The sequence below is a fragment of the Nycticebus coucang genome, chromosome 10 (genome assembly GCF_027406575.1).
Source record: "Nycticebus coucang isolate mNycCou1 chromosome 10, mNycCou1.pri, whole genome shotgun sequence".
Classification (NCBI taxonomy): Eukaryota; Metazoa; Chordata; class Mammalia; order Primates; family Lorisidae; genus Nycticebus; species Nycticebus coucang.
Genome location: NC_069789.1, coordinates 20950278 through 20967902, shown reverse-complemented (window position 1 = coordinate 20967902; position 17625 = coordinate 20950278). Strand labels below are relative to the sequence as shown.

Sequence of the window (17625 nt, the reverse complement as noted above, 5' to 3'; positions counted from 1 at the left end):
CCCCCAAAAGAAAACCCATAAGCAGTCACTTCCCATTCTGCCTTCTCCCTAAGCTATCGACAACGACTAATTTACTTTGTGTCTGTGGATTTGCCTGTTCTGGATATTTATGTAAAGGGAGTCATGCACTCAGGTGGCCTTTTGTTTCTGGCTTCATTCGTTAGCATATTTTCAGGGGTCATCCATGTTGCAGTGTACACGTACATCAGTATTCCTGCTCATGGTTGAATAATATTCCTCTGTGTAACAATTGGTTCTTACAGCATATTTTCTTCTTTACTCTGAAATAGGTGTGAAAATGTTCCTGATGGTAGAGAAAAGTAAGAAAGTTTCCTCATCTTCCCTTGTCCCATGGGGAGCTGTACTCTCCACTGCCTCTGCACTTCTTTCAATTTCTTGTTGCTCTCTACTAGTTCTCTGACAAAACCACAAGAATCCTTATTAAATCTAACACTCCTACTTTTTGCCTGCACCTGTGCAGCTAATCCTGGTTGGAGTGAACTCCATCACCATTACTCTTATTTAAAATTCATGACTTGGGAACCTCAAACAGGTCCTTAATTCCTCATATTCTTCTTTCATTTAGTCTCCTACATTCTTTTCTGCAGTTTTTGGCTGGGGCCAGGTTTGAACCCACCACCTCCAGTATATGGAGCCGGCATCCTACTCCTTTGAACCACAGGTGCTGCCCATAGTCTCCTACTTTTTTTTTGCTGCCCATAATCTCCTACTTTTTTTTTTTTTTTTTTTTTGAGATAGAGCCTCAAGCTGTTGCCCTGGGTAGAGAGCTGTAGCATCACAGCTCACGGCAACCTCCAACTCCTGGGCTCAAGCGATTCTCCTGCCTCCGCCTCCCAAGTAGCTGGGACTACAGGCACCTGCCACAATGCCCGGCTATTTTTTGTTTGTTTGTTTCTTTTTTTTTTAATTGTTAAATCATAGCTGTGTACATTAGTGCAATCAAGGGGTACAGTGTGCTGGTTTCATATACAATCTGAAATATTCTCATCATATTTTTTGGTTGCAGTTGTCATTGTTGTTTTGTCGGGCCGGGCTGGATTCGAACCCGTCAGCTCAGGTGTGTGTCTGGCACGTTCGCTTGAGCCACAGGTACCGAGCCAGTCTCCTACTTTTTTAAAAGACAATTTCATACTACTTATCTCCTCACATCCCTAACATCTCCTGTACATTCTTACTTTCAGCTAGTAACCTTGCTTTTTACCTCATTAAGAAATTGAATCAAGACTTAGCACTTATAGCTCAGCTGTTAGGGCGCCAGCCACATGCACTGGGGCTGGTGGGTTTGAACCTGGCCTGGGCTAGCTAAAAAAACAGCAGCAACAACAAAAAAATAGCCGAGTGTTGTGGCGAGTGTTCTAGATCATTTTTTCAGAGCCAAAGGAATTTTTTAAGGCTTGGTGCCTGTGGCTCAAGCAGCTAAGGCACTAGCCACATACACCTGAGCTGGTGGGTTTGAATCCAGCCTGGGCCTGCCAAACATCAATGATGGCTGCAACCAAAAATTAGCCAGGCATTGTGGCGGGCGCCTGTAATCCCAGCTACTTGGGAGGTGGAGGCGGGAGACTCACTTGAGCCCAGGAGTTGGAGGTTGATGTGAGTTGTGATGCCACAGCACTCTACCCAGGGCGACAGCTTGAGGCTCTGTCTCAAAAAAAAAAAAAAAAAAAATGAGAGAGAATTGCTTAAACCTAAGAGTTCAAGTTGTTGTGAGCTATGATGCCATGGCACTCTACTGAGGCCTAGGGTGACATAGTAAGACTCTGTCTAAAAAAAAAGAAAGAAAGAAAGAAAAATTGAATCAGGAAGAAAATTTCTACAGATTTCCATTACATTGACTTTTCTACTTGGAACTGCTGCCACGTTCTCTCCATTCTCATCGTTAGACATAGATGAGTAATCATGTTACTTTCTAAAGCTTGTTTTCTAATTGCCATTCCTTCTTGCCTAATCAAAGCTATGGTCCATTTTCTTGCTGTATGCTAAATCGTTCCTATTTACATAAAGAACTATGGTTATTTCTCCCATCTCAAAGAAGGCCTTTTCTTGAGCTTAACCTTTTTCTATGTGCCATTTCCATCCAGCAAAACTGAAAGTTATCTACATGCTGATCAGGCTTTGGCCTCCACCTGGCCTCTAGAACTATTAATCTAGATAATGTGTGACACCATGTAGCTGAATTCCACCATCTTCCCCTTATCGGTGGTATTATACTCAGTTGATCACATGTTCCATGATACACTTTGGTTGGGTTCTAGATGCTTCAGCTGCAGCTGTTCCCTTATTTTCCTTCTTCAAAATTAAGAAATCATTTCAGTTATGTTTTGTTTCTTCTTATCTTTGTGTTTTTTCTCTTTTAATTGTTCTCTTATTTTTTCCTTCTTATATCCATTTAGCTTTTTTAACTTTCTATTCCCATTTTTTCAAATCCTAATTTGTGTCACGTTGCTGATACTGAATTTTTCTACATCATTTTTTCAGAGCCAAAGGAATTTTTTTTTTTTTTTTTTTGCGATGAAGTCTCAATTTGATGCCCTTGATAGAACGCCTGGGCATCACAGCTCACAGCAACCTCAACTCTTGGGGTCAAGTGATCCTCTTGCCTCAGCCTCCCAAGTAACTCAGACTACAGACACCTACCACGATGCCCAGCTAGTTTTTTAGAGACGGGGTCTTGCTTTTGCTTTTGCTCAGGCTGATCTTGAACTCCTGAGCTCAAGCAATCCACATACCTTGGTCTCCCAGAGTGCTAGGATTATGTATGGGGAGCCTGGTCTAGAACCAAAGGAATTTGATCTCTTGGAATATAACTTCCACCTAGCATCTACTTCTACATGTACTCTCTCCCCTCCCTTTTTTTACTGTTCATTTTTTTTACAACATGACCACGTTACTTTATATTTCGAAAGTTCATTTAACTTTAAAACATAAAAATAATTTCTATTCCATATCCATTTCCCTAATATCCCTTATTACATCTGGAAAACTATGCACCTGATGTATTGGAAATACTAAATGGATGTTAAACTAAATTGGACCTCCTGACGACAAAATGGAAGTAGAGCAGAAGTTAAAATCTAAATTAAAAGTGCTATCTATGGGCGGCGCCTGTGGCTCAAGGAGTAGGGCGCCGGTCCCATATGCCGGAGGTGGCGGGTTCAAACCCAGCCCTGGCCAAAAAACCACAAAAAAAAAAAAAAGTGCTATCTATAAAATATAGAGACTAAAGGGGGGTCGTGATAGATGTGGGTTAGTCCTCTCATTGGAGCTTCTTCTCGACTCTTTATATTTGCAACTTTGTGTTTCATTTCCCAAGGAACTCTCACATTTTTTCCACAGAAGCTACATCATTTTATATTCTGACCAGCAGTGTATTAGAGTTTCAGTTCTGTACATCCTCACCAGTACTTGTTTGTTCAAAAATTTATTACTGGCCTTCTAGTGGCAGTGAAGTGGTGTCTCGTTTTGGTTTTGGTTTGCATTTCCTGAGTGCGTAAAGCTGGCATTTTTTGTGTTTATTAGCACATCTCTTCAAGTCTCTGGTCCTTTTTGAATTGGTTGTATGTTTTGTGAAGTTGTACGGGTTCTTTGTATATTCTGCATGTTAATCCATTATCAGATATGTACCGGGCAAATAGTTTCTCTCATTCCGTGGGTTGTCTTCACTCTCTTGATGGTATCTTTGTTGCACAAAAGTTTTAAATTTTGATAAAATTCAATTTATTTCTTAGTTACCTTTGCGTTTGGTGTTATACCCAAAAAACATTGCCAAGTTTAGTGTTCTGTGTTTTCGTCTATGATAACTTTATAGTTACAGCTATAATGTTTAGGTCTTTGATACAATTTGAGTTTACATATGATGGTTCTTTTTTGTGACCTTTTTCAGTTCATATAAAGAGCCCATCTCTTAGCAAATGAAATGAAATTGGGGCTGAGAGATTACAATGAATTTGATTGGAAATATTTATATCCTATAACTTTCTTTCTTCTCTTTCTCTTGTTTTTAATGTCACTTTTCAGCTTTTCTCTGTTCCTTCCTTCTCTAGAATGTGCTATGTCCTTCAATTTTTTTCTTTTTTTTTCCATTGTACCCTGATCCTTGCTGTACTTTGTGTATGCCATTAGGTTTAGATATATTGATAAAAGAGTATCAAGTTCTACTCGTATGTTTTGAAATAACTATTCTTGTAATGATAGAAAGAACACAAGGTACCCTGGGAAATAGTCTGCTTTATTTCTATGATGTAAAAGTCTATAAAATGAAGAGCATTTGACAGCGTGTTCCAAGTAAATATCTAAAAATTTTGCTTAGATGAGAGTAACTTTTGAGTTTATTATAATTTGGGGGTACAGTGAAAATAAACATTTCCTTCATGAAAAAAGATTTGCCCATCTAATTATTCATTTCACTCAAATACAGGCTGTTTCTTTCTTTGTGTATTCAACCTAGACTATACTTAATATAGACCTGTTCTATTCAACGGTTTTTATAAAAATGGCAGGTACGTTTAATGTAAAACATAAACCTAGAGATATTCCATTCAGTAGTTTTATAGATTGGTAGATATATCAGTATTTTTGTCTAAATGTAGACAGATACTGATTCCCTAAGCTCATCAGGTACTAACAAAGTAAACTTTTTAGGGTATTTTAAAAACGTAGTATCTGTGTTACAATATACATTTAGTGCCACAGTTTTCAGTCACTTGCAGAGGTCTTTGTAAGCTAAGCTAAGGGTCTCTGTGATGTGTTCTTAGTGCTACAGATAGCCCTCCTTTGCCTAAAGACTTACATTTTTGTTTTATTTTATAGAGTTATGTTGCTTAGGAAAACCTATCCATATTATGACTATACCATTCTGTTGAGCTTTTTATGTCAAATCTTAAATATGGCAATGCTATAGTATTCGTGTTTCTATCATTCTGCTATCATATTCTTAATTATGATGACTACCATTCCTGTCTCTTACATGTGGATTTAACAGTGCTATATGAAATGGAAATATGAAATGTTGATATCACACTTAGGATTTTAATTTTTGAGTAACACAATGCTTTTATTTTTTTTTTTTGTTTTATTTTAGGTTCCATGACTAAAAGCATTAAATTGTGATAAGTGGTTCTTTTAAATCTTGTTTTAGATATTTTATTAGGATTAAATACATGTAAATTGAGATTACTCTATAAAATTCATAAAATAATTATAAATAATGATAAAATTGCTTATAAAGTTTATGATAATAACTAATGCTGCTTTTCATCACGACTTGGTATTTTCTTGTTATTTTGTAATGTCTTTTTTCATATTTTCTTATTCTATTAAAAAGGGAAACATTCCTTTCCTTGTTAAAATAGTCTAAATTTATACACTTTAGATGTGAAGTTCTTAAACCAAGTTAGTTATATGACATATAGTATCTTTTTTGTGTATTGAGTGGCAAGATCTAAAATATGTATTGTTGAACAACTATTAAATGAGTCTGTCCATTACTGAAAGCAAACTATAAATGGTTTTAATATTTTACTTAAATTAATGGCTAATCATTAGATTTTTATATTTTTAATAATCTGTATACGTATTTGAAATAGTACATTTTTAACTATCATGTCAGTTTGGTCTTATGAAATTATTTTTAAAAGATCTTTATTCTCCATGTTATTTATTTGTTTTTAATTGTCTATGATGATGCTTTTACATGCTGATATTTCTTTGAAGGCTGAGTTTGAGAAAAACCAAAATCTTAATTGGTAAGGGCTTAGCAATCATTTTGGTAGTGTATTTGGTTGACTAACATTCTTTTCTTTTTTCATTATTGCTAAATGAATTCTTAGATAATTTGCCAATACATCCAAACAAAAAAGTCATAAAGCTTTCTTTTTAGAACTCCTAGTTTTCTCTGGTGAGAGCAAGTATCCTATGGTCTCTGAATGGTTTCTTCTAGCTTTGTATAAATATTTTAACTTATATTTTATATAATTTAAATATCTGTGTGGCTTCTTCCAGAAAGTTTCAGAAGGTTTGTATTACTATATTTATAATTACTTTTTCAGTGTTGTTTTCTCTGTTAAATTGTAAGCTCTTTGTAGGCAAGAGCTACCTATGTTTGTTACATTCATTGCTGAATACCTAATGCCTGGTGCAGAGTCTGTTATATACTGAGTACCTGAGAGGTGTTTGTCAAATGAATAAGCAACATGCATACTTACAGTCTTGGAGTCTCCTATAATTTTTCATATTAGGGATCATCTGGTCCAGTTGCTTCATTTCACATAGGTTAGGGAACATCTAAGACTTGCAGAAATTGAGTGAATTGATCTTGCATATGTTCTTTCATGTTTGTTCCATTAGTTGAAATATTAGATCTTAATAGAGACATTCTCAGATAAGTCATATATATGCCTTAAAAATACTTTCTTTAGTACTTTAGTTAAATAATAGATAAGATACTTGTCTAGTTCCATTTCTATCTCTTTAATTTTTATGAATGTATTACTAACTGAATTGAAAAACGTGTGGGCTAATCACTAACAGTTTTAATTTGTTCCCTTAGTATTTGTTTTTAATACAGGGTGAATGTAAAGTTCATGTACAACTTAAAATAGTTTAACAGACTCCGCGCCTGTACCTCAGCAGCTAGGGCACTAGCCACATACACCGAAGCTGGTGGGTTCGAATCTAGCCCAGGCCTGCCAAACAACGACAACTACAACCAAAAAGTAGCTGGGCGTTGTGGTGGGGAGCTGTAATCCCAGCTACTTGGGAGGGTGAGGGAAGAGAATCATTTAAGCCCAAGAGTTTGAGGTTGCTGTGAGCTGTGATGCCATGGCACTCTACCCAGGTTCCCAAAAAAAAAAGTTTAACATAGTAAATTGCTCACAAACTTTATGTCCACCCTATATTTGTTTCAATAATTTGTAAAATCAATATTGTCGTTATGTTTTGTTGGAGACAAGATCTCACTCTGTTGCCTGGGCTATGGTGCAATAGCATCATCATAGCTCACAGTAACTTCAAACTCAGCAGTCCTCCCAATTCAGCCTTCTGTGTAGCTGGGACTATAAGTGTGCACCACATGCCCAGCTAATTTTTTTCTATTTTTAGTATAAACCATGTCTCACACTTGCTCAGGGTGGTCTTGAACTCTTGGCTTCAAGCTATCCTCCTGCCTATGCCTCCCAGAGTGCTAGGATTACTGGGGGGGGGGGCAGTATTTTCTTTTCTTTCTTTTTTTTTTTTTTTTTTTTTTTTGGAGACAGAGTCTCACTTTGTCATCCTAGATAGAATGCCATGGCATCATAGCTCACACAACCTCTTGGGCTGAAGCAATTTCTTGCCTCAGCCTCCCAGGTGCCTACCACAATGCCTGGCTATTTTTAGAGATGAGGTGAGGTCTTGCTCTGGCTGAGGCTGGTCTCAACCCCATGAGCTCAGGCAGTCCACCCACCTCGGCCTCCCAGAGTGCTAGGATTACAGGCATGAGCCACCGTGCCAGGCCTGACGGTATTGTTTTTAAATGGAAGAATTTAATAATGGAAGAATTTAATAATCCTCTTTCCTTCTGCTCTGGCAAAGTAAATTTTCTGTTGTCACGGAGAGGCCAGTTACTCTCTTCTGAACGTAATTTCTAAAGGCAAAGTCCAATTAAAAGCAGGATAGTTTATATCAATAATCCAAACCTATCTGTTGTTTCACAGACATTCCCATAAACCTCTGTTGGCTTAACTCTAAAGTTGCAAAGAAATTTGTTTATAGGCCAACTGCTTGCATTAAATTTCTCTCCTAGTTCTTCTACTGTATTATCACTAAATGTAAAACCTGACAGTAGTGGGCATATTGTACTTAGAGAGAAATCTAGCTATTTAGCAGTAATGTGGTTTCTCTGAAGACCCATTGCCCATCATTGCTGTTATGATGTTAGCGTTCTTCTTACACAGCAGAGACCCCCTGTCCTCTTCCATCTTAATTCCCCATGTAGTATATAAAGCAGGGTCAAGAACATTAAAGAGCCTGTGGAGGGGTGACCAGTATAGCTGAGAGGAAGACCAGGGTGCTGTGTCTTTGTGGATGACTAAGGAAAGAGTTAGAAGCATTTTAAAATCAGAAAGTTTATGTTTGGTTTAGTTATTCAGATTTTTGTGTTCCTGAGCTTCCTACTTTGAAGAATGAATTTATTTGATACAACTCTTTAAGGAGAAATTGATAAATTTATTTGATACAACTCTTTAAGGAGAAATTGATAAATAACAGATGGCCTTTTAATTTTTAGCTGCAATTTTCTGTTCTTCACTACTTGCTTTTTAGTAATTTTAATTATCATAATGTTTAATTATCATAATGTTCAAGGTATTTGGACTTGAGTTAAATTTTCCCATTTTCTATCTGCATTGACTACTTTCTTATCCATTTTGCCTAAAGCAAATGGCAAATGTAGTGTTTTTAAAATGCATATTAGATATACTATGTAAAAAAGTCTGAATTTTGGTGGCACCTCTGGCTCAAAGGAGTAGGGCTCTGGCCCCATATGCTGGAGGTGGCAGGTTCAAACCCAGCCCCGGCTAAAAACTGCAAAAAAAAAAAAAAGTCTGAATTTTTGTAGAATTCACAGGATCAACTGTAGCCTTTTATTGTAGTTTTGAACTACATTCCCTTCATTCAAGTCTTTTTTCTTGGTATTTGATAGGGAATTAGAAATCTTGACCTACTAATATTGTTTCCGTTTATTAAATTACTTGGCATTAGTATCTATACTAGTCTAGCTATTTCTTTCTTATACTGCATATAATTTTAGAGTCTGTGGGAAATGTTGGGTTCTTGGGGCATGATTATAGGTTTTTTGCCCCACCTGAATTTTTTCTTTTCTTCTGTTCTTTGAAAGTATTCTGTCAAGAAAATAGGGTACTTGGATAATTCTTGAACAGATAATTATATAAAGGGAAGGAACATTTCCTGTCTTTAAAATACAGTGATCTTTTAATTATCATTTTATCTTCTGATCATTTTTATTTCCCTGATAACATTAATTAGGCAACTAAAATGTTGTTTAAAACCCAATTAATTAAGCTTTGAAATATTTGTCTGCCAATATGTTTATATCAATGGTTGCAGCCTCTACTTGGTAAGAGCATTTGTAGTTTGACAAAAAGCATCATCACCCAAAAGCCTCGCATGTTCTTTTCACCAGTTCTTTCTCTTAAAAACTACAAAATTTAATTCCTAAAATTTCCTTGTGTCCTACCTAGTCCAACACTCTTTCTACCTTCAGGGAGGTTTCATTAGTCTCTGGTCTCCTGCGCCTCCCATGCTTAGTTTGAATAGGGCCTGGAATGCCCTCTCCCCTCATTCTGGTGTTCTACTCTTTGAACAGGCAGTCCATTTCCTGTTCTCTAATTCTCCAAATAGTGTTTTTCCATGAACCTATAATGCTAGCAAGGTCATGTTGCTTTCATTGTTGGAATTTCTTAGTCTGTGAAATAAATTCATTGATAGATTTTTAAGGCATGCTCTAATTCTAAAAGCTCTAAGTTATAACAATATTGTGTTACTACATTTTATTAAAAAGAGTATAAATCTGGCTAAGGAAAGAAAGGTCTAAGAGAACAGTATTAGAATAGTGAATACCTGAACAAATAAACAAAACCACTGAGAAAGTATCCTGGAATAGAAAGAACCTAAATAATAAAGGACTCATAACATTAGCTAATATTTATGGGCTTATAATTTACCTTGTGATTTACTCTGATAGGAAATAATACAACCAAGCAAATGTTCAAGGAATCTCATAAAACCATTCAGAATATTCAAAGAGAATATAAAAGAAACTGTCATCCAGAATAGCAAATACCATAGTGTTTAATTACTGCTGTTCAAATATTTTAGAACTGTTCATGAAGTTTGTTTCATTTAATTCCTAAATTTTCCTTGTGTCCTACCTGGTCCAACACTTTCTACCTTCAGACTCGCATTTTTCTGACAACCAGCCTTTTCATACCATTCTTGTATTATAATTGGGTGGAGGAGAAAATGATTACTATATAGCATCTGTACACTAAGCTTAGGCAGTGGGCCCCAGCTGATACCATACTGAGCTCCATTATTTTATTATTTATGTATATATTCCTTCTAGCTTGTTCCTAAGAGAATTTAAGCAACATTATCTCTGAGTAATAAATCTCCTAAGTAATAAAGAAGTCTTCCTTTATTACAATAAACATTTTACCTATGAGACAGTAACTTTTTTCTTACTTGATACTCCATGTAAAATATATGAATGTACAATGTCATGATGGTATGCTTAAGTGGAAGACTTTTTTTCCCCTAATTTTAAGTATAGTTTGTATCAAAAACCCAAGTTGAATTGACTGGCTTTTTAAGTGGTAGTAAAAAAAATATGTGTTATGGAACTAGCTACAGAACAGACAGACTTTGGTAAAGAAGATAAAAAACTGTTGTATCTTTCTTTAACTGAACACTAATGCTAAGTGTAGTCAGTGTGAACTATCTTCAGTTTATCACATAAAAAATTAGAAAGCTTATTTTGTTTACTTTTAAATGAAGTTGACAACTTTTACTTCCTTCCATAACTATATTTCAGTAGAGCAACTCCTAGTTCGCATTGAACCTTGCAAAGGGTAGAACTGTTTTCTGTTTTATTCTCTTACCAACTGTTTTATTCTCCACCATCTTCCCATTTTTGGGAGGAACTAAATTGCTTTCTTAAGCTTATGCAACTTTTTTTTTTTACTTTGAAGCCCCCCACCCCCAGCATAATGCAGTTTTTGATATTTAATGAGAAAGGTAAGTACTATAGATAATTGGATGGATGTTGATAGGTACCCAAAGGAGTGTGTATGATAGAACAATAACCTTTAAACCTGCTTTAAACCTTTTCAGAATATTTATATATCTTCAAAAAAAAAACCATGTAGTATGCAGTCTTAGTTTTTGTTTTATTTTATTTTTTTTTTTTACCACTGGAAAATTTTGTCCTTACTTCAATACATAGAATAAGGGGGACAATTTTCTTTTTTCTTTTTTTTTCTTTTTTATTGTTCGGTGTTTTATTTTTTAAATGCAGTCTTATTTTATATATAAACTATGCTGATATTGAGAATGGCTTGATAAGGGCCATATACCTAGTAAACAGGGATTATGTTAAAACTTTCCTAGCGCTCATTCCTTTCTTTGCCCCCATTCTCTTTAATTCTCATTATGGTCCTCAGCAACTTCTAGCACATGTATATAACATAATCCATTGCATGGAGTTGAATTCTCAGCTTTACTACAGTTAGTAGTTGGTACCGGCAGTGTGACTTTGCCTGGTTGTTGTTACAGATAGCCTTCAGGCCTGTCCTCAAATAAGAATATTATAATTTACTAGTCAAGTAATGACACATCATTTACTTTTTTTTTTTGAGACAGTCTCACTTAGTTGCCCTCAGTAGAGTGCAATGGCATCGTAGCTCACAGCAACCTCAAACTCTTGGGCTCAAGAAATCTCTTGTCTCAGCCTCCGGGGTAGTTGGGACTACAGGTGCCAACAACAACACCCGGCTATTTTTAGAGGCAGGGTCTTGCTTTTGCTCAAACTGCTGAGCTCAGGTGATCCACCAGCCTCTGCTTCCTGTTTACTTCTTTTTTTTACTTCATTTTACTGTCTCTAATAATGGCGGTATTTTAATTTAAAAGCTCATTTTCAGATGTTCATCTTCTAGAGTTAAACATGTCAATGAGTTTCCCATTTTCCACAATAAATATATATAATTTTCAAACACAAAAAGGGAATGACTATTAATTTATTCTTAGTGTTTCTTTTTGCTAGCTTTATAAATTAGTTTTTGTTCTAAACAGATTGCTTTATTGGTTTTTATATACTATTGACTTGTACCATATAAAGTCATAAAGACTATCAGCATTGAATTGGAAGCCCTTATATCTCTATTAATTTGCAGCTGGTCTTTACACTTTGGAAGCATCTCAGAATACTGAAGAACTTTGTAGAATAATGTTTTTAGTATTTTATTATCGGGCATTTTTTTTCTAGGTGATTTTGCAGTGTCTACAAGTTGTAACAGGATGCTTTTCTGTCATACAATGCCACTGCAAACGACTGTAGCATATAAGCTTTCTGAGTGTGTAGAGAAAAGATTGCCTACCTAGTACTTAAGAACAGAAGAAAGTAAAAAAAAAAAAAAAAAGGTAGAAAACTGGCTGGGTGCCTGTAGCTCAGTGGTTAGGACGCCAGCCACATGCTCCTGGCCTGGTAGCTCCAGGCCTGCCCGAGTCTGCTAAACAACAGACTAAACAACAACAAAAAAAGTAGCCGGGCATTGTGGCGGGCGCCTGTAGTCCCACTCTTAGGGAGGCTGAGGCAAAAGTATCACTTGAGCCTAAGAGTTTCAAGTTGCTGTGAGCTATGATGGGACAGTACTCTATCGAAGGTGACAAAGTAACACTCTGTCTCAATTAAAAAAAAAAGGTAGAAAACATTGTGATTTCTCTCAATATTTACTGTATAGATTTAATTTTTCTGCTGCTCAGGCAGTCTAGAGCTCTTGCTTTCTAGTCTTGGCCCAGCCAGTAGCTAACAATATGTCCTTGGGCAAGTATTTGATCTCTCTCTTTGTTCCTTGGTAGTTTGTCCTTCAACCCAGGAAGTTGAACAAAATGATCTCCAATATCTTTTCACTTCTAAAATGTTGTGGTTGTAATACGAGTTTCTCTTTAATATAACATAGTTATTTCTGTGGCATATGTTATACATATTTATACTAATTTCTTTTTTTTTAGATATGATGAATGGATTAAAGCAGATAAAATAGTAAGACCTGCTGATAAAAATGTGCCAAAGATAAAACACCGAAAGAAAATAAAGGTAAGTGCTTATTTTAGTATGCATCATTAGCTCTCAATTAAAGAACTTTTTCTCCACAATAATGTATTTGAATGTGTGTGCCTTAGTGTTACTTCCAGTGTTGCAGTGTCTTGAAATAGCTCATTTTCAAATGCTAAATTTTGTTTAACATTTGAAAATTTTCTCAGACTGAGAAAAATATTTTAGAAACAGTACTAAATTATCTTTGAGGCTTTTCCAGTCCTAACATTATGTAATTCCACCCAACCAGGTTTCATTTATCTATTTCAACCTTTTTCCCGCCCCTTGAGTCCCCAAGCAGGAGACATAAAGCAGTGTGGATTGAAGACAAGGGTTATTGTGATAGCTCTAAAACCATTCTGTGGAAGAAAAGAAGGTGTCTGAAGGGATAAGAGAGCCTGCTTTTGACAACTCTTCTTTTTCTGTTTATCATATCTGACTATGGGTAGTGGCTTAGAATATGTACACAGAACCTTACCTAACCACATGGGGGCTTACTCATGAACACATGGGAAAACTTGTTACTTTTATATAAAGTTGAGTTACTTTTATTCATTCTAAGACTAAATCTTTCTGTTTGATTAGAAAGTAGACCATTAACTGGATTTTGGAATATTTTTTATCTTTTTAGTGGTTTTTGTGTTCTTTGAATGATACATGTAGTTGAGGTGCTTAATAGTTCTTCTGAAATTCAGTCTTCATATTCAAGGTTAGGGACTATTTACATTAATGATAGCCTAGAGGCCCCAAATAATGGAAGTTTTCTCCTAAAATGGTTGTTCTTTTTTTTTTTTTGCAGTTTTTGTCCAGGGAGGGTTTGAACCCGCCACCTTCAGCATATGGGGCTGGTGCCCTACTCCTTTGAGCCCCAGACACCGCCCTAAAATGGTTATTCTTTTCGCAGTATAAAATTGGGTCAATGTTTTTAAATTTTTTATGTAGCAACTTGGTAGCTACAGTTCAGGACTTGTCAGACCTACTTTCAACTTCCCTCTTGGTCTTTACTAGAAAGTAAGGAAATTAGGGTGAGTTTAGTACTGTTTTTAGTTATTTGAAGAATTTTTTTTTTTGTAGCACTAAGAATGCCAATATTTTTACACATAGGAAGTTTTAGAGTAGTATTTCTAAGATATAGGAGATGGTATGGGTGGGAGAAGCAATATTAGGATATTACTTAGGGAGTTTTTTCCTAAGTATTTGTTTCTGTTCATTTCTTAGCCCTTTCAGAGGGATATAAAAATTCTGGTGGCATGGCACCTGTGGCTCAAAGGAGTAGGGCACCGGCCCCATATGCCAGAGGTGGTGGGTTCAAACCCAGCCCTGGCCAAAAAACTGCAAAAAAAAAAAAAAATTCCTGGTCATGTGAAGAGGCATGTGAATTTTTGAAAGGTTTTGTAGATAGTATTCTGATACATGAAACATCCCTCCCTCTATGTCTTCATGTTACGCTGACAGCCACTGTTGTAGAGGCCCTGACAGCCATTAGTGGCTTCCTTAAACTTGGACTGGCCTGGATTTTTTTTTTTTTTTTTTTTGTAGAGACAGAGTCTCACTTTATGGCCCTCGGTAGAGTGCCATGGCCTCACACAGCTCACAGCAACCTCCAACTCCTGGGCTTACGCGATTCTCTTGCCTCAGCCTCCCGAGTAGCTGGGACTATAGGCGCCCCCCACAACACCCGGCTATTTTTTGGTTGCAGTTTGGCCGGGGCCGGTTTGAACCCACCACCCTCGGTATATGGGGCCGGCACCTTACCGACTGAGCCACAGGCGCCGCCCCTGGCCTGGATTTTTCTGCCTTCAGCATGCGTGGTATAGATTATGACCTCTGTGGTAAAGGGAAGTGGTGAAAAGGCTGGTGATAGCAGTTAAATTGAAACACTAATCGTTGGTTGGTTGTGGAGATCTCCCCACACATCAGCCTTCTCCATGCATTCTGAGAATTAAGCCCACATGTCCTAAGGCCATGGATCTCATACTTGAGCAATGTATCATAATCACCTGGGAGATTTGTTTGGCTCCTCCCCAGTATCTCAGATTGAGTAGATTGGAGGTTGAGTCCAATATTTGCATTTCTAGAAAGTTCCCAGAAGATGCTAATGTTGCTGGGTCAGGGACCAAAACCTGAATAACTACTACACTAAGGCATCCAGGATGTAAGGAATTAGTTTCTTTCCTAATGCTGTGTACCATCCTTAGGAGAATTGTGAAAATAGGGGATATATATACTATGTATATGTGTATATAAAAACAAAATTTTCAAATTATTTACTGCTAACTCATGCTTCAGAGAGTATCTAAATTATTTTTTCTGTAAATTATTTTTAAACATTTTAAGAATAGTTTTCTAGGATTTATATTAGTTAATCTCTACTCAGCTATCTTTAAGTAGAGAATTTGAAAAAATTTCTCATTTTTCTCTGAAACAATCTGTCAGTTATATAGTAAGTCAGTGACTTAACATTACAAAAGTACTTGGAATTTAGTCATTGCCAACCCACATTTTACAGTGAGATTGTTAGGGATTTTAAAATGACCAGATTGGAATTATGTTTCCTTTTTTTTAGTGAATATTTAATTTATAAACCTATTATTATTTAATTTTAAAGAATTTGTAGCACCAGTTATTAGTGGTATATAGATTTGCTGGTCTTAATTAACAGATTACTAATTTGTTTCCTGCTATTTAAATGCATTATAAATACGAAATATTTTAGCTCATCTTGTAGTAATTTGTTAAATAACTTTTAAAAATCTTTGGCTGTTTTGAGAGGCTTTTTCTATTCTTTTTATGTTTAGTAGTTAACAGTATATTCTATAACTTTGAGTTTTAAAATGTGTCTTAACATTGTTACTAATAAATACCTCATGATAAATTACAGCTAACATGAATACTTTTTTTCCTTAACCTAGAATAAATTAGACAAAGAAAAAGACAAAGATGAAAAATATTCTCCCAAAAACTGTAAACTTCGGCGCTTGTCAAAACCACCATTTCAGACAAATTCATCTCCTGAAATGGTATCTAAACTGGATCTTACTGATGCCAAAAGTTCTGAGACAGCTCATATTAAATCCATAGAAATTACTTCTATCCTTAATGGACTTCAAGGTAAACATAACAGTCATCCTGTTGCGTGCAAGTATTTGATTTTAATTTTTGTAAGTCACATTCTATAAAGGTAATTCAATGACATTTCAAATTATGTTTTTCTTTTTTTTATTATTAAATCATAGCTGTGTACATTAATGCGATCATGGGGCACCATACACTGGTTTTATAGACCGTTTGACACATTTTCATCACACTCAAATTATGTTTTTCATTCAGAATTTTGTTTCCTGTATTACTTCAGATAGAATATATGTTATTGAAAATGTTTGGGAAAAGAGTGTGTTGGGGCTAGGCATGGTGGCTCATGTCTGTAATCCTAGCACTCTGGGAGGCCAAGGCCGGGATATTGCCTGAGCTCACAAGTCCGAGACCAGACTGAGCCAGAGCAAGTCCTCATCTCTAAAAAAAAAAAAAAAAAAAAAAACGGGCGTTGTGGCAGATTGTAGTCCCAGCTACTTGGGAGGCTGAGGCAAGAGACTTCCTTAAACCCAAGAGTTTGAGGTTGCTATGAGCTGTGACGCCACAGCACTCTACCAAGGGTGACAAAGTAAGACTCTGTCTCAAAAAAGAAAAGAGAATGTTGGATTTTAGATTGTTTCTGGATTTTGTAGAGTTTTGCTTTATACTTACAGGTTCATCCCAAATCTGAAGATCATGTTGGTGCTTAAGAAGTTGCAGATTTTGGCTCGGCACCGGTGGCTCAAGCAGCTAAGGTGCCAGCCACATACACCTGAGCTGGCAGATTTGAATCCAGCCTGGGCCCACCAAACAACAATGACGGCTGCAACCAAAAAAAAAATAGCCGGGCATTGTGGTGGGCACCTGTGGTCCCAGCTGCTTGGGAGGTGGAGGCAGGAGAATCGCTTGAGCCCAGGAGTTGGAGGTTGCTACGAGCTGTAATGCCATGGCACTCTACCCAGGGTGACAGCTTGAGGCTCTGTCTCAGAAAAAAAGAAAAAGAAGTTGCAGATTTTGAGGCCGGACCAGGGGCTCACACCTGCAATCCTAGTACTTATGGGAAGCCAAGGCAGGTGGATTGAGCAAGAACAAAACCTTGTCTGTACTGAAAATAGAAAAACTAGCTGGGTGTTATGGCAGATACCTGTAGTCCCAGCTTCTCAGAAGGCTGAGACAGCGGGCGGGCGCAGTGGTTCACACCTGTAATCCCAGCACTTTGGGAGGCCCAGGTGAGTGGATTACCTGAGCTCACAGATTCAAGACCAGCCTGAATTAGAGTGAGACCCATCTCTAAAAGTAGCCGGGCATTGTGGCAGGTGCCTGTAGTCCCAGCTACTGGGGAGGCTGTGGCAAGGGGATTGCTTGAGCACAGACTTCGAGGTTACTGTGAGCTATGACACCACAGCTCTCTACCGGGGGAGGGGGTAAAGAGGGAGAGGGGGCCGACAAAGTGAGAATCTGTCAGAAAAAAATAAGAAAGAAGGCTGAGGCAGGAGGAGAGCTTGAGCCCAAGAGTTTGAGGTTGTTGTGAGCTATGATGCCATGGCAGTCTAGTCAGGGAGACAGACTGTGACTCTGTCTCAAAAACAAAAAAAAAGTTTCAGATTTTGGATTTGGGATACTCAACTTGTACTTGCAATAATATTAATCATTGCTTGGGGCTT

General features: G+C 36.8%; 1 protein-coding gene across 5 annotated transcripts in view; it reads left to right on the top strand.

Moving 5' to 3' along the window:
* ARID4B (AT-rich interaction domain 4B) overlaps nt 1–17625 on the top strand; it is a 166160-nt gene that overhangs the window by 127083 nt on the left and 21452 nt on the right. For all 5 annotated transcript variants that reach the window (XM_053605847.1, XM_053605848.1, XM_053605849.1 and 2 more), the window contains 2 exons: nt 12805–12889; nt 15802–16000. In XM_053605847.1, the coding sequence (XP_053461822.1) occupies nt 12805–12889; nt 15802–16000 (284 nt within the window). The remainder of the gene's footprint in view (nt 1–12804; nt 12890–15801; nt 16001–17625) is intronic.